Genomic DNA, 20,163 nt, shown 5'->3' with positions numbered 1-20,163 from the left:
GGCACCACCCATCCCATCCAGCAACCCACTCCTTGCAGGGGTGTTACCCTGGTGTACACACACACACACACACACACACACCTTGTTTCAGACCCCTTGCTCTACCCCAGCCCATTGTCTGCCCTTTTTGTAGCCCTTGGGGTTCAGTTGCTGCATGTCCTCTTTTCCAGATTGGCAGCAGTGATGCAGGCTGGACTCTGGGCTATATGCTGAATCTGACCAACATGATCCCTGCAGAGCAGCCCCTGATGCGGCCCCTCTCCCATGCTGGCTATGTGGGGCTCATGGTGCTGTCTTGCCTGGTGCTGGTGGGTGTGCTGCTGCTGGGCTGGTGCATCTTCCACAAACCAAGGTGCCTGAGGAAGGGCATCGTGTAGCAAGACTCGGGTCCTGCAGTGCAGACTGTCGTGGGGTCCTCTGAGTTCACCAGCAGGGCCAGCCCGACCTGGCAGAGCCCCACCTGCCTCTCACTGACACTGCTGACTCTACCAGGGCATTTGTTCTTTGATCCATGCCTGGCACTGACAGGACGCACGCTCTGTGCACACTACAGGCTCCAGCTTTCCCTGCCAGGGACATATCACAGTGCCCCCTTCAAGAGCAGGCCACATAAAGCAGCAGCAGCAGCAGCAGCAGCAGCAGCTTCTTTCTTCCCTGAACCTTTGCTCTTTGACTTTGTCTTGCCCACAGCAATAGAGTACTGGTCCCATGGCAGCGATCCCTGTGATTCAGGGGCACCCAGCTGCTGGGGGGTGAATCTCAGGGTTGCACCTGCCATTGAAATCTCAGTGCCGTTGCACTGCAGAGAAATCTGGTCTCACACCCCTTGCAGTAGCCACAGCAGGCCCTCGGGTTCCTTCGAGCGTGGGGCAGCTGCACCGGTCTAAGTCCAGCTGCTCCCCTTGGCCTCCTGGCCCCTGCAGCTCCCCAAAGCATCCTGCATCCCAGCTCTGTTGGCTGGGTACCACCCAGGGGAGCTGGCCACACACCTGAACATGTAGCTGGGACAAGCTGATGTGAGGGTTAAGGATTGAGGTCACAAGGTTTTGAGGCAGACACCAGCCCTTAGCTGGGTGCCAGCAGCTGGCTCAGAGGTGAAATACCAGGAGGTAAAATGTCCTTTACAGGGAGGAGTCCTTCCCTTCCAGAGCCTGGCCCTAGCCCAGAGTAGGCCCAAAGCAAGCATCTGGTCCAGACAGGGCTGTCATGTCGCCTCCGTGTAATGGCCCGTGCATTGGGTCACACGTTCTTAGCCCAGCTCTGCTGAATTCTCCAGGAATTGCTAACGATGGTGAAGGATCGTGTGCAAACAGGTAGCCCTTGATTCCTGCCCCGAGGGAAACGGACCCAGCAGAGGCTGTGCGGCTGTCCAGCAGCACGGCAGCGCTCTGCCAGTGGGCAAGGGGCTGCTTCCAAAGTTTTTAAGAGCAGGCTGGACACGCCTTGTCTGGGATGGTTTAGATGGGGAGGATCCTGCCTGGAGCAGCAAGCTGGACTGAATGTGACCCCCTGGGGGCCCTGCCAGCCTGGCTTTGCTATGACTCTGTGCTGGTCATGGAGGAAGCAAGGCCTAGGAGGGGTGTTTATTAGGACACTGCCAGCGCAACTGAAACACATGGGCACTGATGGCCTTGCACATTGTGTTAGCAATGGAAGGAAAATTAAAGTCACACTCTGAAATGTCCTCCCTTTCTTCTCTGCTGGGACCAAGCTTCTGGACCTTGAGCCTGTCACCCACAGACATGAGACCAGCCCACCTCCTGGCATTCAGCAGGGGTCCACCCCTGCAATGTCTCATTCTTGCCCCAAGGTCTGGGAGCCAAAGCAGAGCTAGAGGCGTGGGGCAAAAGAAGGGCAAACAAGTGTCTGTGTCTGCTCTCCATGCAGTGCTGGGGAGGGGGTCAGATGAAGAGAGCCTGCTCTCAGTAAGCACGTCTCCCTCCCAGCAGACAGATCCTACGGCAGGCTGGGAGCGGTCATGGCAATCATCCCATCTGTCCCCCAGCATAACATGAGCCAGAGAACTTCAGCCAGGTGTTCTGGCTACAGCCCCAGATCTTGTGTGTGGGCCACAGCTGATCTGAGGCAGCCATTGGGTGTGGAGTTTGGGACTCCACATGGTGGAGTCACTGTGACCAGGGCAAGATGTTCACCCTCCCGCAAACATGTGCCCTCCTGCTGGTCTGAATGGCTTTAGTCTCTGCCCAGCTGCTGGATCTCGTTCCACCCGAGAGCTGCCTGCTAGGGCTGTGCAAAGCTTTGGTAGCCGATTTGATTTGGAGGAGATTTGGCCCGATTCAGCGGCCAAATCTCCATATCCAAATCAAATTGGGAGATCCATTAAAAGGTCCCAATCAATTCAGAGAGATTTAGAAGGCTTGCAGCAAACAGAAACTGAGAAGAGGAAGGGGATGGGGTGATCTTCTGTATATAGAAAGGCTGAGAGGGGGGAAGGCTGCTCTGATATTGAGATCTGTAGCTGACCAGGGACTGATCTTTCTCTGAGTTCCCTTCCATCAGCAGGGCTGTTTCCAACCTGCTCTGCCTGAACACACACAAGTGATATGAGTTTTGCTTTCAACAGTTTGAGGGGCACTTTCACAGCACCCCCTGTACCTATCTCCTTGAAACTTGGCAGGCTGCATGCCCTACCCTTCCTGTTGTTTCCATCTGAATCTGCAAAACAGTGACAAAGTTATAGGTATTTTAGTGATTCCCCATTATAGTCTATGGCTGAATCTCTGAATCGGTGCTGAATCTCTGAATCCGAATTGGCCAAATTGAACTCGGACAGGAATTCAAATCACCAAGTCGGCTGAATCTGAATCCGAAGCGAGTACTTGTTGCTTTGTACAGGTCTCCTGCCTGCTGTCCAAACCTGATGCCCACACCCTTCTGTTTTCTTTATCCACACTGAAGAGAACATGCTGCTTCTCCCCGTCACTGCGAGGTTTGTTTGCCAGACTTTGGACTGTTCTTGCAGCTCTGAATCCTTTCCAGCTTTCTGAATGCAGAGTCCAGCACTGAACCCAGTGCCACTAACAGTGTTGCGGTGGGCAGAGATGCCTGCCTGTGGGAGGACTGCGCGTGCCTCGGGGGGCAGGTGTATGAACAACTTACTGGTTACAGAGGGAGCGGGGGGGCTGAGGCTGGTCAGCCCCTGCATTGTGTGCAGTAAGTACACCCAGACGAGCAGTGGCTGATGCCTGGGAAAGCCCCAACCCCTTTTGCTGGTGGTAAGTTGTTCGTGTGCCCATGCCCTCAGCTGCAGCATCACGCTGGGATCCCATGTTCACTCCACTTCTGTGACCCCCAAACCCTCTCCTGTGTCACTACAGCCCTTGCTGCAGTTCCCCATCTCACGAGCAGGGGCAACATTTTTTCTGTATCACCGTGTGTGCTGCTGCATCAAAGGACAGGCTGCTCCAAGCCCTTGCCACACCAGGCAGTGCAGCTCGGGTGGTGGAGCAGTGCCTTCTCAGGTCTGGCAAGCCACCGTAGGCCCCAAGGACCATTTCCACAGGCCCAACAGTGCCTTGCGTCCACCCCTACTCCAGACCAGCTCTACCACTGGTGTGAGCTAGCACTGCCCTTGTGCCAGTTTTCTCCAGTCAGCAAAAGGAAGCTGTCATTTCTTCCAGCCCTCGAGGACCCTTTGCTTTGAACTGCAGGTGCTGAGGCTCCAAGGCCAGACCTCCAGGGCCAGTGACTCCAACCCAGACCTTGCACCGAACCCAGCAGCTGGTTTGAGTAAGGCATCTTCTGAGAAGGCGCCGGCCCGGGCCTCGAGACACAACGAGACGGAGAATCCCATCCTTCCTGAGGGAGCATCCGCCTCTTCTGCCCTGGCTGTTAAATTTGTGCCTTCTTTCCCACCAGAATGGTTGCTGTGGCTGCCAGCCACCGGTTCCTGTCCTGTCCCTCACTGCTAGGTTAAAGGGCTTTCATACACAGCCTCTTCCCTTTCTCAGGACTGACCAGGCATTTATCTTCCTTCTGACTCACCAAGCTTCTCCACCTGTGCTTGCGGCATCGTCTCCAGCCCTCGGGCAGGGGTCTGCTCATGGAGGCCCTGGGCTGATGGACAGGACCTCCCAGGTATGCAGCCCCTGTGCAGGCAAATGTGTGGCCTGGACTTTATCACCTCTGGCGGTGGCAGGGGCCCACAGCCAGTGCAGACTCTGACCCTGCGAGGCTGGATCAAGGCCGCCAGCTGTTCCCTTTTCATCAAGGCCGCATCAGTGGGGCGGAGGCTCCTGGGGAGAGAAGCTGGCACTGCCCCTGCTCCCCAACCCCCCTCACAGGCCTCACACCACCTGTTCCCAGTACTTGACCCAAAACACCCAACTCCCCACCCACCACAGGCTGCATCTGCCTATCCTGCCCCCTCCCCACCCTCAGAGCGGGAGCGCAGGCTGGCAGGCCAAGAAAAGCGCACGCTCGGGGGGACCTGGTGGCACCCTACAAGTACATCGGGGTGTGCACCAGGGTCTGGGGGAACGCCTGTTCACCAGAGCGCCCCAAGGGGTGACAAGGTCCAACGGTCACAAACTCCTCCATGATGGCTTCAGGCTGGACATAAGGAAGAACTTTACTGTCCGAGCCCCCAAGGCCTGGAGCAGACAGCCGCCAGAGGTGGTGCAAGCACCTGCTCTGGAGTCCTTTAAGAGAAGTTTGGACGTTTTTCTTCCTGGGATCCGTTGACCCCAGCTGACTTTCTGCCCCTGGGCGGGGGGCTGGACCCGATGATCTTCCGAGGTCCCTTCCAGTCCGAATGCCTCTGAAATCTATGAAATGTCACCACTGCCATTTGTCACGGGCCCTTCGCTGCCCTGGAGCGCGGGTCTGGTGCAAGCACAGTCTTGCGCTGCTCTCTCCCTTTACACCAATCCTTGCCCCGATGTGGCAGCCCCCCGAGGCAGGGGTCTGCTAGGTGTGGGCTACAAGGAGGGCTGGGTTAGCACCGCAGCATAAGCCACGGGCCTGTGGACTCCCTGCCTTCTCCCTTTGCCACCAGCTGCCACGAAGCAGCCTGTGGTGCCCATGCCAGGCCTGCGTCCTCGCTGCAATAAAGCAGTTCTGGCTGTCCGCTGAGGTCAGTAATGGGGGGTCTGCAGCAAAATGGGCAAGCCCGACAGCCCCCCTTCCCTTCCACACATCCCAGCAGAGAGGTGACGGGGCTCCCCCTCCCGTGGGTGGGGGCTGCGGCCTGAGCCCCTTGCCCCCCGGTGCTCTCACATTGCGGGACCTGTCCCCCTGCCCGGTTCCTCGGCTCGGCCGCGATCCTCCCACGCGCTGGGGCCGCGTTTCGACGCCCCCGGCCCGCCCCGGCCCCGGGTGTCGTGCCTCGTCCCGTCCCGTCCGCGCCCCCGGCAGCCGCCTGGTCCCGGGGCCGGCGGGGGGGCTCGAGCCCGGGCACTGCCCGCGGCTGCCCCCGCCCCGCAGCGGCCGCGCCCGCACGTGGCTGCCGGCCGGGGCCGGGGCCGGGGCCGGGGCGGTCCCGCCTTCGGCCGCGGCGCTGCGGGACGAGCGGTCCCGGGGAGGGTCCTGCGGCGGCCCCGAGCTCGGCCCTCGCCCGCCGCAGCGGGGCGCGGAGCTCTGCCCCGGGCAGCCCTAGGCCGAGCCCACCTGCCGCGCCCGCCCCTGCGTGCTGCCCCGGGCGGGAGCCGCCGGCCCCGGGGCTGAGGCCAGGGCCGCGGGTGCTCGGGCGGCGGCGGCGGCCCGGGCCCTGTTTACCATCCAGTTAATGAATGGCGAGGCGGCGGGAGCCGGGGAGAGTCCAGAGCAGCCCGGGGCACCGGGCCGACCCCGGCCGCGGCCCCCGCCCGCAGGTGCAGGGGGCTGGCACTCGGCTGCGGAACTGGAAAGAGCTGGCTGGAGTCTGCACTTTAGCTCCGGGCGGGCAGGGAGGGGGCCGGGACCCAGCGAGCTCCGCCGAGCCCACGGGAGGATGGCCCAGCTGCTCGGGGCCCTGCTCAGAGCCCTGCTCCTGTGCCAGGCGGCTGCCACGGGCGGCTTCGAGCACCACAGCTACACGGAGATGGTGCAGGCCCTGTTTGCCGTGCAGAACGAGTGCCCCTACGTCACTCGCATCTACAGCGTGGGCCACAGCGTCCAGGGCAGGCACCTCTATGTCCTGGAGTTCAGCGACTACCCCGGCCTCCACGAGCCCCGTGAGTACCGGGTGGGGGAAGCCTGGGCCGCCGCGGCCTGAGCCTTGCCGGGGCCCTGGGGCATGTCGGGCGCACTGTCAGAGCAGGATCTGGCCTCTCCTGGCATCCAGGCACTGCCTGCCCTGGAGCCGCTGTGCTCAGCCGCGCAGCTCCTGCTCCAGACTCTGTGCTCTGGAGCCCTGGCAGAGGAGGCGGATACGGCCGGCACCGGCTGCAGGGCTCAGAGGCCTTTGGTGCCCCGTGACCTGCCATGAACCCTGCACGAGCCCTGTGCACCTCAGCTGGAGCTTCACCTGGTTGGGCATGTGGTGGGGACGCTGGTTCCAGCCTGGGTCAGTGCTGTGGTGGGGGCCAGCGGAGGAATCTTTCCCCCTCACTCCCCTTGTCTGCCCACCCCATGCCCCCCTGCAGGTAGCAGGCTGGGGGGCCCTTGGGCTGTGCAGGCACAGACAGTGCCGAGGCAGAGGTGAGCACTCCCCAGTGCCAGCTAGGGCTGACATGGCCTGTGATGGGAGGGCCAGGTCCGGCTGTGGGACAGGGTCAAGATCCTGCGCTGAGCCTGGGCTGCCCAGCGGAGGGGCACGGTGCCGCAGCGGGTTGCAGCGTGGCATCTCCCTGTGGCCTTACTGGGACCAGCTCTTGGGGAGGGCAGCGGGGCACCCCTGCTCTGAGCTGCTCTCCCCATGCCATGGGCAAATGCCCTGTCCATCCAGGCTGGCGCATCAGCTCCTGGAGGGCAAAGCCTGCTAGAGTGAGAGGACAGCAGGGCAATGCAGTGCTTTCAGTGCCACCCCCGCTCTGATTGACACCTGTTCTGACTCAGAGCTGGGGACACTGCGGGCCTGGCAGTGCGCTGTCAGCCCTGCCCCGAGCCTGGGCTGTGGGAGCTGTGGGCTGCTTCCAGCAGGCAGCTGGTCTGCCAGGAAATCTTGGGCCACTGCTCCTGCCTGCACCTGCGTGGTGGGCACAGGAGGCTGCAGAGCCACCCATGTTGCCAGGAGCTCAGAGGCCTTGGCAGCCCCAGCCAGCCTGTGTCCCGGGGAGGCTTCCCTGGCCTTGGTGGCTTGTGAACGACACTGTGGCCGTGAGGTGCAGGGACAGACATGGGGCCTGGCCTGGCTGCTAGCGATGGACCCTGTGCTCCTGAGTCCCAGGCTGGGGCGAGCATTTGCTCCCTGAGGCGGGTGCAGCTCTGGAGGAGTCTTGAGATGCCCTGTGCGGTATATGAGGATGTGCCTCTGCCTCTTGGTTTGCCTGCCCTTCAGGGGACTGTTGGCTTTCCAGCACCCAGCCGGGCTCAGGAGAGGACCCGGTGAGTGCCGGGAGTCCACACTGTGTCTCGTGGAGCTGCCTCTGCCCCCCAGAGTACGCCATGTCTGTGCGCTGGGCCTGGCCGGCGCAGCCGGATGCTGGTCTGACTAGGAAATTCCACCTTCCCCCAGCTTTGAGCCGGCAGCGAGCTCCACTGGGACCTGCTTTCTGCTGCTCCCCAGGCCTGAGTGATGGGACGTGGGCGCTCAGCTCCCCCTTGCTGGGCTGGCAGAGCCTGACTGCTCTGCCCGTTGGGTGTACACAGCAGCAGCAGCACTCTGTGCAGTGCTGCATGGAAGGAGAGAAGGACCTGACACAGAGGAGCCTGCACGGAGCCCCAGAGCCCTTGGCCTTCCCTCAGGCCTGATCTGGGACATGCAGTGAACAAGGCACTAGGAAACACCCCTCTGGACTCCACGACTGCTTTTCTGGTGCCAGGAGCAGTGGCACAAGGGCTTGTTTGGCCACATCCTGTCTAGGACCAACAGTGCCTTTGATCAGTCCAAGAAAAGCCACCGCCACGAAGCACACCCTGCTTCTTGTGGGCTCCCTACACCATTGTGGCTACAGCGCTGCGAGAAGCTGTGGGGTCACTCAGGCCTGAATGCACCAGTTCTCTTGTGCTAGGTTGGGAGCCCTGGTTCTCACCCCTTGTCTCCAGTCTGAGGGGGGATCAGTGATACGGGGTGACCGTAGGTCCCATAGTTTGGACTTTGGGTGAAGTCTACATGCATTCGTGGCTGGACTGGGCTGGTTTAGGTGCAGCCCATCCTGCTTCTGTACAGGAGACTGCACTAAGCCACCCTCAAAATCCTTCCCAAGCCTGTGAGTCTATGAGATCAAATCACTTCTCATGTCGCCTGCAATCCAGCAGCCTAAATGCACCCTGAGTGATGCACAGAGACTGTAACAGGACTGGGACAGTGAGAGCCCCGATGAGCGCCATGGTGAAGTGGAGGTGTGGGACATGCCCTGATGCCACATGAAAGCAGCTCTGTTTGGCCAACATGATCACCCACTCAAGTGGGTCTGCAAGCAGCTGGCACAGACAGCAAATCTGCTGACCTGGGGCTGGCTCCCTGCCGGGCGAGGGCAGCTCTCATGACTCTGTCGTTCCCCAGATCCTTACGGTGCTTCCGTCCGAGGGCCCTGCTCGCTCCTGGCACCATAGATGGAAATGTGCTGCACTGCGGCTGTGCCTTTCCAGACCGTTGCAAAAGATGACCCAGGACAGGCCGGGAGCAGCCTGCACCTGGCATCTTGGTCGGCACCAGCTTTCTCTGGGGCCTTTCCTGTGAAAACGAGACCAAGTTTTCCATGCAATTTCCTTGTTTCTCTCTTGGTATGGGCTGCCCCGGCCATGCCTCCGGGCTGTCCCTCCGGGTCCCATCGGATGGAAACAGCGAGGAAGGCTGTGCAGCAGATGGACCGAGTCAGACGCCTACACAAGAACAGCCCGTGCTCCCCGGGGTGCCCTGCCCTGGTGCCCAGCAAGCCCTAGGGCCGGCGCCTCAGGGCATCAGGCCTTGGCTGAGAGTCTGAAACAGGAGTGGGGGCTGCCCTGGTAACGCCAGATGGCAGAGACCTCCCTGGCAGCAGCCAGCCCGCGCTGGGGACAGTCTGCCCACCCGCGCCCCAGCCCCCCGCGCTCTTGCCTCTGTGCCCGCAGGACCAGGCGGAAACGGTCCCTCTGCCCTGGCCTCCTGCCTCGGGCACCCGGGGCGGGACAGGGGAGCTCAGGGCTTAGCAGGGGAATGCGTTACAGGCGAGGCTGTGGGGCTGGCCAGGCGGAGGGATTGGGTTTTATTCTGCTGTTTCACGTCAGGCCCCTGGAGGCTGGGGAGGCCAGGAATGTGGCAGGCCGCGCAAGGCAGGGAGAGCAAAGCCAAGGAGCTCGGGCCAAGAGGAGGCGGGGGCAGGGGCGGGGGCTGGCCTACTTCTCGGGGCTTCTCTGCCGCCCCCGCTCCCTTCTCCGGGAGCCCCCGGCACTGCCAGGAGCTGAGCATTAGTCTCCTGTGCTGCTCCTGGGCTCCCCCACCCGCCCCCAGTGTGGGGCTGTCAAGTGCCCCGGGGCAGGGCCAGCAACCCCACTGCAGCACCATGGGTGCGGGCGGGGGGTCGCTCTGAGCACGGGGCTCACTGATGGCCATGGGAGAGGGCATGGCTGGTGCCCGCCTGGCACATCGCAGGGCAGCCGCCCCGCCGCGGTGGTGTCACCGTTCTCCTGCTCTCCTCAGTGGAGCCGGAGTTCAAGTACGTGGGGAACATGCACGGGAACGAGGTGCTGGGCCGCGAGCTGCTACTGCAGCTCTCCGGGTTCCTGTGCGAGGAGTATCGCCGCGGCAACGAGCGCATCACGCGACTCATCCATGACACGCGCATCCACATCATGCCCTCCATGAACCCCGATGGGTATGAGGTGGCGGCCAACCAGGTAGGGACGGCGATGCCAGGGGGTGGGAATGCCCTCGGGCTGTGGGACCCCTCCAGCCTCCCACGGGCCGGTCGCCCTGCCCTCCCCTCCCTCCTCCAGCCTCTCCACCAGTGCCCCCCCCGCCCCCGGGGGCTCAGGCCATGCAGAGGTAGAGCCCCTGAGGCGCCCATGCCCCTCACCACTGCCTCGCGGCTCTTGCCTCCAGTCTCCGCAGGGGTTGGGGCATTTGCAAGCTGGAGCAGCATCCTGGGGTGGCTGACACCCTGTCCTTGCTGTACATGGGTCCCTAGAGCTCTGGCTGCCCTGCCCTGCCTCTGCCCCCAAGGATCGGTGGGGGGTAGCAAAGAAGCTGCTCTCTGCCTCTGTCCGCTCCTGTGTTGCTTGTGCTCACCTGGGGCCAGGATTCCCCAGCCCTGGGCGTCTGTGGTCCCGTAGGCCGGATGTCGCGCCTATGCCTGTCCCGGCCCCTGGCGGTACTCCGAGCCCGCTGCTCGCCGGGTTTCTGCTGCCGTTTTCCCTCCTGGTGCTGACCCCTTGAAAGTGCTTGGAGCTGCTCGCGGCCTTTCCCCATGGTCACCCGCAGCCTGTGACCCTGGTTGTCCTGAAGAGCCATTTTGCTTCCTTGAACATGCCCAGCACTGGGCTGCAGCCTCCACGCTGCGCTCACGTGCTCCCTGTTCCCCGCAGAGCCCCACCACCAATGGGTACCTGACCGGCCGCAACAATGCCAATGGCGTGGACCTGAACCGCAACTTCCCCGACCTCAACACTGTCATGTACCACAATGAGAAGATCTCAGGGCCCAACCATCACATCCCCCTGCCCAGCAACTGGAGGAGTCAGGTACCACCCTGTGCATCTCGGGAGCAGCCTGGGATCACGTGGGCACAGGCGCATCTCCGGCTACGGGGACATTGCCTCTGCCTCCCAGCCCCAGCCTGCCCATACAGCAAGCTCCCTGCGGCAGTCTTCTCTTCGTAAAGGGCCTGATGGAAATGTGGCTGCAGAGAAGCTGAGGGGCACGGGCTGAGCTGGGCTGGCATCTGGGTCAGGGGTGCAGGGATTGGTGCTTTGGAAGCAGCTGCATCCAGGACCGGCTGGAAAGAAGGGGGTTTCCAGGTCCCCTCAAGGGAGGCACTTGCACTGGTTGGGTCAGGACTGGCCTGGGTGAGCCCTGCAGCCGCCCGGGCTCTCTGAGATGGGCTGGGGCAGGGCTAGCAGGGCCTGGCCACAGTAAGGATGTGTGGGGAGCAGAGGAGGGAGGGTTGGGAGCAGGCCAGGAGAGGACATGCCCCATAGACATGCCAGCAAGCCCCATCCAGGACCCAGGCAGTTCTGGGGTGCCTTGTGTCCCCCATCACACTGCCACGCACTTCAGGTCGGCCCCTCATTGCCGCCCCTCTCTGGGCAGGTGGAACCGGAGACAGCGGCCGTGATTCAGTGGATCAGCAGCTACAACTTCGTTCTCTCAGCCAACCTGCACGGTGGCGCCGTGGTGGCCAACTACCCCTACGACAAATCGCACAGCCAGCGGGTGCGTGGCCAGTGGACCACTACCAACACGCCCACCCCCGACGACAAGCTCTTCCAGAAGGTGAGCGGGTCCTGGTGCGGGCAGCCCTGGGCCGGGGCTGTGGAGGGGCAGGGAGTGCGCTGGAGCTGGGCAGGCCAGGTCAGGGCATAGTGGTGCCCCGCAGCGCTGCTGACGGTGTGGTCACTACCACTCCCACACGTAGGCGCTCCTCATGGGGCCTGCACCCCGCGCTCGCCAGCGTGCGGCACCTCAAACTCCTGCTGTGCCAGTGTCCTGTGTCCTGCCCGGCAGCCCCCTGCTATGCCAGCCCAGGCTGTCCGCAGACGTGCTGCATGGCAGGAGCCCCCTTGCAGCACTGAGGAAGCACTGTAGTGCATGTCCATGCCAGCATGCACATGGGGCTGTAGGGGAGACAGGTGCCTGGTGGCAGTGCAGGGCTGGGGGCGGGGGCGAATGGTTTGGCTGGAACTGAGTCCCATCAAGAGAGCAAGTGGCAGCAGGGGATGGGTGAGAGCCAGGCATGGGCTGCAGGTTGCAACCTCCCTTGCCAGTGCCCATGCATCTGATTGCTAGCATGTCCCAGCAGCCAGCAGCTCAATCAGCCTCACCCGCCCCTTAGGAAGCAAAACAGTATAGAGGCCTCCGGGGAGCAGCCAGCCTAGCTCCGTTGCTCAGACCAGGACCCTGAGCACAAGAACATGGCCAGGAGCATGCTCTGCCCTGGTCTGAGGAGCCCACGGCGTGGCTTGAGGGCAGGGCAGTTCCACGAGAGCCGGGCCCCAGAGGCTTTTGGAGCTGGCTGCCAGTGGCCTGAGGACCTGCAATGCAGTGCAGCCAAGGGCCTCGGAGACCGTCCTCATTTCTGACAGAGGTTTCCTGCGAGGACACAGCGATCCCCTTGGAAAGGGCCTGGGACAGTGTTTCGCCCTGGGGCTGCTGTTTTGCTCTTTCCACCTGTCTGCCAGGGCTTACCCCACCTGCCCCTAGTCCCCCAGGAACGCACCCCCCTGGGGCAGATGTGGACAGCCCTGGCCCTCCCCCTCGCTCACTCTCCTGGGGCTGCTGCAGCTCCCTGTGCCCATGGAGGCTTCCTGCTGGGGACAGCCCTGGGGGCGGGGGGCCTAAGGCAGGACTCCTGTACTGGCGATGGGAGGAACAGAGGTTGGGCCAGACCTGCTTGCCCCCACTCAGGGTTAGCACCACTGCTGCGACTCCTGAGGGTCCCCTGTGTGCAGGGGCTAAGGGACCAAAGAGCTCAGGGGAGCGCTGGAGCTGTGACCCACCTGGGCTCTCTCTGCAGTTGGCAAAGACCTATTCCTATGCCCATGGTTGGATGCATCAGGGCTGGAACTGTGGAGACTACTTTGCAGATGGCATCACCAACGGGGCATCCTGGTATTCTCTCAGCAAAGGTGGGGCTGGGGATGGAGGTGAAGGGGGTATGCAGGGCTGGGAGAGTGGGGTGCTGGGCTGCAGAAGGGGCAAGGCCTGGGAAGGGACACAGGCTGGGGGGGAGCATGGACAGAGCAGCGGGGAGAGGGCATGGGTCCCCAGACAGGAGCGTGGGGAAGCGCAGACATGGAATGGGAGACGAGTGTCTGGGCCACGGTGCTGCTGGGCAGGGTCTGGGGCTGCTGCATCTGACGCAGCGTGGTGAGTGGCATAAACGGAGCATGAGGCATAGGCTGGGCTGGTGACAGTGCCACTTTGCTCAGAGCTGGTCAGGCCTCGGCCAGAGCCCGGGTGCAGTGTGGGGCTCGCCATGTTCAGACAGTGGCGGGGCAGGTGTAGGAAGGGTGGAGAGCGCTGGGCGTGGGCAACTTGGAGATGTCACAGCTGTAAAAGAGGGGCAGCTACTCTTGGTCCTTGCCGCATGGAGCCTTAAGTGGCAGTAAAGTAGCTTCCAGTTAGGTCTCAGCAAAACCCTCCTGGTTTCTGTCACAAGTGGCGTTGAACACAAGTCGTTGCTTCACCTGGTATTTAGCTTAGGCTGTTTCTGAGTCTTTCTTTCCCAGACCTGAGGAAGGACAGCAGGTGCCCAAGAGCTTGTGTAGCATCTCTCAACTTGCAGTTGGTCCAAGAAAAACCCCTTTGCTTATCCCGTGTTGGAGCAGTGGGGCTGGGCCAGAGGTGCCCAGGGGAGTGCAGGGGGCCTTGTGGGAGGTTTTTCAAGAAGGGGCTGGACAAGGGTGGCTTAGGCCTTCCAGTGCTGTGACACCACACGTCCGCCTCTTGATGACTATCTAGTCTGCGCTTCCCCAGTGACGGTGTCATGCGGGGCTGTGCCAGGAGCCCTCTGCCCCGCCACAGCTTTCTGAGCTGATCATGGCAGAAGAACCTCTCGCGTTTTTCCTTAAACAATGAGCGAGTGCTTGGAGCTGGCGTTTCTAAACAGGCTGAGAACCACTGACCTATTCCCATCCCAGGACCGAATCCTCTGCCTGTCGGGACAAGAGACCCGTCCCAGAAAGGGGCTGCCCATGCACGGGCAGGAGGGACCGAGCAAACGCTGGGGGACAGGGCAGGGCTGCTGGCCATTGGCAGAGGTGGGCAGGCGGGTGGGGAGGGGGTGTCACGTGCCCGGGTGGGCCTGGCTGTGTCCTTGCTCTCTCCTCTCAGGCATGCAGGACTTCAATTACCTCTACACCAACTGCTTTGAGATCACCTTGGAGCTGAGCTGCAACAAGTTCCCGCCCCAGGAGGACCTGGAGCGCGAGTGGCTGGCCAACCGCGAGGCGCTGGTCGCCTTCATGGAAGAGGTGGAGTGCCCGTGTGAGCCCTTCCCCATGCTGTGGGGCTGAGAGCACCTTCCCTGCCCACCTTCCCCCACATCCGAGCACCTGGGGCCAGAGCTCAAGGGGGTGGAGGGGTCTGTGGACGTGGGGCAGGGAGGGGGCCTCTCAGCGTAAACCGGAGCTGGCTCCCTTGGTGCTTTGGGAGACATGTGGGCGGGCTCCCGTTGTCTCATGCCCAGAGCTCTGTGCACTAGCGAAAGGACTGCAGCACCAGGATCTTTATTAGGTGCCCATATTCAGTGCTGCCACTGGCAGCCGTCTGGTACACTGTGCTCGTGTGCCCAGCACATGGAGCTTCCTGGCTTTTGCCCTCCAAATGATCACTCCTACAACTCCTGTTCCCACCTGCAGTGCTTACACCCACAACCCACCTGCACCAGCTGACCCTGTTTGGAGGGCAGGGATTGGAGCAATGTCCTTGCTCCTGGAGGGGGCCAAGCGCTCTGCTCTAGAGGGAGGGGAGAGGCGCTAACCTGCATCTGTCCATTTGTCTGTCTGCAGGTTCACCAGGGCATTAAAGGGATGGTGCTAGATGAGAACAACAACGGCATTGTGGGCGCAGTGCTTTCAGTCCAGGGCATTGGCCATGACGTCACCTCTGGTGGGTCCCTGGGCACCACATGCTCCTCAATGTCACCTCCACAGGGCTCTTTTGGGTGGCACGGGGTGGGCTGAACAGTGATGCGTGCTGCCAGCACAGCCTGCCCTGGTCAGACTTCCACCAGCACAGAGCATGGGGGTGCTGTTGGATCCTGTGGGAGCAGGAAGGGCAACCCTCCCACCCTCCCGAGGCTCAGTTTGGCAGTGCCGTGCCTGGGCTGCTGCCTGCAGATGTGCTGGGTAGGAGCTATTAGCCACCTCGGTGGAAGGGGCACAGTGTGGGCTTTGGGCAAGCAGTGTCACACAAAGGACAGGTCAGACAGCAAGATGGATCTGCTGGTTTCAGTCAGTTGACATGAATGGGCTGGCCAGGTGCACACACACCGTGGGACAGAGCTGGGGGGGACCCTTGGATGTGAGCCCCTGGGGGCTGGGGGGCTATAGCCAAGGAGAAGAGAAGAACCTCGGAGTAGGAGCAAAGGGTGACAGCCAGGTGTGAGCAGGGGGCGACAGCGGGGCCGGAGTGAGCAGGGGCACCAGCCCCGCGTGAGTGAGCAGGGGGAACAGCCAGGTATTGGCAGCGTGACTTCAAATGTTAACTGTGCGTGAGGTCACCCTATTGACCAGTGAGACTGGTCCAGTCACAACTCCAAAGCTTTATTAGGACCCACAATAGCAAACACTTGTTGGTTCCTCTTTTTTCTGAGCTTTGAAGAAGTCTGACATTTCTTCCAGCCTCTGCCCAGTTTTTACAGATGGCTGGTTTGAATATTCTTATAAATCATGTCTAATTAGTTTTGTGTAAGTGTGTTTGTTTCACTAAAACTCTTGGAACTGGAGTGACCCAGCTCTTTTGTGGACTCAGAAGGTGTTAATTAGTTGGGATTTATACCCTTGGGAAAGTAAAGGTTTCTTTTTCCTTCCCCATTGGGGACTGCTGTTTAGCACTGGCTTGTTTCTCCTTTACCTTTCTTTATGGTTTTCTCCGAGGAGGCTGTTTTGTTCTTACAAATTATCTAAGCACTTTAACAAAAATATATCAATTTATAACAATATGGCATCTAATGCATCTGGTTACAGCTTTCCCTTTTTTTTTCCCATTTCCTTGTGTTATATTAATGCAGATTATCAGTCACTGTCTCCAGTGCATGCACAAGTCAGGCTTAGGGCAGGTTGTAATGAGACAACATGAGCCCGTCTTGCACAGGCTACAGCTGGGGTGACCACCCGTTGGGGAGGAGAAACAGTGTTCCCAGGCAGGGCATGCTGAGAGCGTGAGAGAGTGCATTGCTGGGCCGGGGATCTGGTCCAGGTGCCTGCACTTCCTCGAGGCACTGACCAGGAGGAAAGAGCTGGGGGGGCAGCTGGAAGACAGCCCAAGCCATGAGAGCCACGAGCAGCTCTGCATGCCTGATTCGTCCAAGGGAAGCAGGGAACAAAGTGCTGTTTAATGCTTTATTGATGACGCACAGGGAAACAGACCCAGCCACACCTGAGTCTGCTGAGGACAGAGATCAGGGGAGCAGTGCACAGCGGAGGGGACAGGGCATCGTGCAGAGGGGCTCGGGGGCAGGTGCCGTGCGTGTCAGTACGGCCCTGCTGGAGTCTGTGGGCTTCCTGTGGGGCTGGCAGGGAGCAGTTCATGGAGCAATTGGCAGCTGCCAGCCAGGATGCGAGCCAGAGGTTGCTGGGTCACTGGCCTGGGGCCCAGCTGGGTGGGAGGCTCCTGGGCCGCACAGACCCCAGGGCCAGGCAGCCTGGAGAGCAGTGGTGCGGGGCCAGGCTGCAGCCAGATGCTGGGGTCAGGCAGGCAGCCGCAGGCTCTGAGCACGGCAGGGGGGGAGGCTCGCGGAGGCAGCAGCGGGGAGGCTGTGTGGCCCCAGGCTTGGCTCAGGTGCAGCCACAGCAATGATTTGGGGCCTAGCTGCAGTGCCCAGGCTTCAGGGAAGATGGCAACAGGGCAGGGAGGATGCTTAGGGCTTGTCCAGTGGGAGCTGCCAGGGGCTTGACCTGCCCAGCTCGTTAGGAACGGGCAGGCTCATGGAGGCTTGATTACCGGGTGCTGGTTCGTATGCAGGAAGCAGGGATTGTCCCCTACGGGGCTCTTCCATCCTGCAGACCATTGCAGACAGGATCATGCTGGGAATAAGATGCCACAGGGTAATAAACCACTGAAACATCGTGCCTGGGGCTGGGTGGCTTCCACTTCTGTGGCCGACTTGGAGCCAAAGCCAGATGCCTTTCCAGAAGGCCAGAGCGCTGGCCAGGGCTTGCTGCTGCACGTGACCTGCTGCTCAAGGGTCGGGAAGGGTGCCCTGAATAGCTGCCCCTGGCCTGGCATCTGTGCTTGAGAGCAGCAGTGGCCCAGCCCAAGCCGCAGGGCAGGGAGAGGTGCACGGGCTGTGGGCTGAGTCCCCTGCCGGCCTCCTGCTACCGCCTTTAGTACCTCGGCCGCCTTCGTGGCCATGCTGCCGTCAGCCCCCCGGCTTGGGGGCGAGGTCCTGGCAGGCTGCACGAGGTCATGTCCCAGATGGGGTGGCTGCAGGGTGGAGGCTTTCCTGGCCCTAGACCCGGTGCCCCCGGGTGCTCTCGCTGTCATTCCAGGTGACCAGGGGGACTATTTCCGACTGCTGCTGCCTGGCACATATGCTGTCACCGCCTCCGCCCGTGGGTACCAGCCGCAGATGGTGAGCGTGACTGTGGGCCCGGCGGGGCCCTCGCTGGTGAGTTGTGCCAGACGGGCCGGGAGGCCTGGCTGCGTTGGACCTGCCCTGCCGAGCGGGAGACGTGGCCCTGGGGTGGGGGCTTGGTGCTGGGGCTGCAGCAGCAGGAGGTGGGGGAGGCTGCCTGCGACCCGCAGCCGAGGCGGGGGCTCCCTGCTGCCTGTGGGGAGATGGAGAAGACGGAGCCTCGGCGGATGTTGGCTCCTCCCCGAGGTTTGTGGGGCCAGATGTCCAGCCTGTCCCAATGCCTCCCTGATAGCAGCCCGAGTGGAGGGCACGTGCCCTCTGAATCGCCTTCCCCACCTCCGGGGCCTGGCTGTGCTGTCCCACACGCCCTGAGGCCACCTGCCCACACCCTGAGCCCAGACACAAGGTATGGAGCCACTCTACTGGTGTCCCCTACTGTGGCCCACAGGCCACATCCCTGGGGCCGGTTCTGGGTTCAGCGTGTGGGAACAGGCAGGGGCAGGGCAGGGATTGCTGTGCAGCCTCTTCCCTTTGCTCCTCTCTTGGGAAGGGCTGCTTCCCCCAAGCATCCAGGAGCGGATGTCTCCCCTCTTGCTCCAGCTCTGCCAGCCCTAGCTCCGCTCCCCATTGCCAGTGTCGGACGTCATCTCTCTGCTCCTCCCTCAGCCCCAGAGCAGCCCGTGTGGCCCTGTGTGACCTCCACCCTTGGCAGCAGCATGCACAGATCGTGCCCCCCTCTCCCCCCGCCTTGCCAGGAAAGCATGCGTGACCCCTGGTAGTCTCCTGGGGCCCAAACTGTCTTGTTGTTTGGAGATTTGTGTCTGTATCGCCTGGAAACTTTCCTTGTTGGGAAAGTCTGTGAGCAGGCTCCAGCTGGCAGGGTGCCCTCGGGAGGGGGCAGGCTCTCCCAAATCGCGGCCTTTGCTAAATATACACAAAAATGCAAGGCCATAAAGACGCTCCACTGGTTTCTGGTGCTCCTAAAATAAAGTGTGGTGAGCACCAGCAGATGCTTTGCAAGCTGTTTAAAGGGGCCTAACCCCATTCCTTGATGCTTACCCCCTTAATGCAAACGTACATTCACCAAGTGGCATAAGTGTATCGCTGTCAAAGCCACCGGGTGTGGACGTACCGCACGTAGAAGTCAGTCTGAGACAATTAGACATCTCCTGATCACCTCTCATCAGTATCAGCCCTGGGAGCTGTGTCCCACTTGGTTGTGCTATTAGAACAACTTCTTCCCGCTCACGTGGGGATGTGGGCAGGACAGCTGCGAGGAGTGGCAGCTGTCTGAGGTTGGCATGAAACTCAGAGCCTGAAATGCTGAAGTCAGGGGTGAGATAATCTCCCTCTCTGAGTATGACAGAACTGGCATGTTGGATCACGGGCCTGGCAGTGAGGGGGGGCAGCAATAACTGTCACGTGGGGGCCTGGGGTGCACAGCTCGAGACTGGCCAACGCGGTGCCTCTGGCTAAGGAAAGGGAGAGCATGATGCTGGCAGCCATAAGGGAAGGGAGTTGGGCCACGCTGAGCCAAGAGCACGGTGCCATCGAGCATTTGACAGATGTGGATGGGACCCGTCCTGGGGCGCTGCAGGGAAGTGTGGAGGCACTGGCAATAATGCATGCCAAGTTGCGAGGGACTAGGGAGGTCCCAGAGGACTGCCGTGGGGCTGACAGCACCTGCCGAGAACCAGGACCCAAGGAACTACGGACAGGCCGGCCTGACCTCAATCCCTGGAGAGGAGCTAGGAAAAAGAATGAAGTAATCCCTCAGTAACCACCCTGAGGAGAAAAGCGTGATAACTGGCAGCCACCAGGCAGTTAAGAACAGCCTACAGCAAGATACACGGCTGCTTGGAGAGGGTGACTGGTGCGGGGTCTGCTCCAGTGCTGTGCTGTTTGCCGTTTAAGGAACGGCTGGGGTGCAGGGACAGCACTCCTGGGGGAAGCTGGCACTAAGCCACGAGGGCCGCAGGTGCCTCAGGAGATTGGATTTGAATTCAGCAGACCCTTGCTCAATTAGGGCGCTGGGTGGTAGGTGGCACGGGGAAATCTGGGTCAAGTGCTGCACCCAGGGAGAAGCCAAATGCTCCCGGGCCAAGCGAGGGGTCGGTGACTCGGTGCCTTCCTGTGTCTTCCAGGTAAATTTCCAGCTCAAACGAGATGCGGAGAAGAAGCCCCCAGAGCAGAAGGCCCCTGGGCCCCGCGCGGGCAGCAAAGCACTTCTGAAGAAGGTGGTGCCCAGAGCAGCCTTGTGGGAGATGCGGAGCTGAGAGCGGGGGAGCCTTGCAATGCAGGCAAGGCCGACTGCTGCAGCAAGGGAACTCTCCGGGGGGCCTGGGTCCCCTGGTTTATTAAACATGGGAATATTTAACTCCCTAGCCCGTGGGATCTCATTGAGAACGAAGGCATGCCCAGCTGCAGCTCGGAGGGCACCGCAGCAGGCAGCATCTCCCAGATGGCTCTGGGTCTGTCCAGCTGCAGAACACAGCTCTGCTCCCTCCATCCCCGCACTGGACCTGCAGCCCAGGGCAAGCGCCCATGAATAGCTCCTGCTGCACGTGGAGGGCAGGAGTATGACTGCCGGCTGGCAAACGAATCCTGCTACATCGCTGGCTGGGGG

General features: G+C 61.4%; 3 protein-coding genes across 6 annotated transcripts in view; all 3 read left to right on the top strand.

The window, feature by feature from the left end:
- The window catches only part of ENTPD1 (ectonucleoside triphosphate diphosphohydrolase 1), a 40,230-nt gene extending 34,902 nt beyond the window's left edge, over nucleotides 1-5,328 (top strand). The window contains exons 10-12 of one of the 3 annotated variants that reach the window (XM_090056923.1): nucleotides 171-308; nucleotides 2,857-2,950; nucleotides 3,672-5,328. In XM_090056923.1, coding sequence (XP_089913049.1) covers nucleotides 171-308; nucleotides 2,857-2,950; nucleotides 3,672-3,709 — 270 coding nt within the window. In that variant the 3' untranslated portion in view covers nucleotides 3,710-5,328. The other 2 variants (XM_090056921.1, XM_090056924.1) reach the window with 2 other exon arrangements.
- A 199-nt stretch (nucleotides 5,329-5,527) lies between these two features.
- On the top strand, nucleotides 5,528-20,055 carry CPN1 (carboxypeptidase N subunit 1). Of its 2 annotated transcripts, XM_090056926.1 has the most exons (10): nucleotides 5,528-6,173; nucleotides 9,722-9,918; nucleotides 10,606-10,761; nucleotides 11,330-11,512; nucleotides 12,753-12,864; nucleotides 14,072-14,211; nucleotides 14,749-14,848; nucleotides 17,452-17,570; nucleotides 19,682-19,837; nucleotides 19,923-20,055. In XM_090056926.1, exons 1-9 carry the CDS (start codon nucleotides 5,747-5,749, stop codon nucleotides 19,811-19,813), a joined length of 1,566 nt encoding a protein of 521 aa, XP_089913052.1. In that variant the 5' UTR covers nucleotides 5,528-5,746; the 3' UTR covers nucleotides 19,814-19,837; nucleotides 19,923-20,055. The 2 variants fall into 2 exon arrangements, with proteins under 2 accessions (XP_089913052.1, XP_089913051.1); XM_090056925.1 differs by lacking the exon at nucleotides 19,923-20,055 and having other exon boundaries at nucleotides 19,682-19,914.
- Nucleotides 20,021-20,163, top strand: part of DNMBP (dynamin binding protein) — a 38,007-nt gene continuing 37,864 nt past the window's right edge. Inside the window, exon 1 of the mRNA XM_090056919.1 lies at nucleotides 20,021-20,162. The gene's annotated coding sequence lies outside the window, so the exon portion shown is untranslated. The remainder of the gene's footprint in view (nucleotide 20,163) is intronic.

This window comes from Crocodylus siamensis, chromosome 7 (assembly GCF_052110815.1).
Source record: "Crocodylus siamensis isolate JL-2025a chromosome 7, ASM5211081v1, whole genome shotgun sequence".
Lineage (NCBI taxonomy): Eukaryota > Metazoa > Chordata > Crocodylia > Crocodylidae > Crocodylus > Crocodylus siamensis.
The sequence above is the reverse complement of the archived record's forward strand: the minus strand, read 5'-3'. Positions and strand labels throughout refer to the sequence as shown.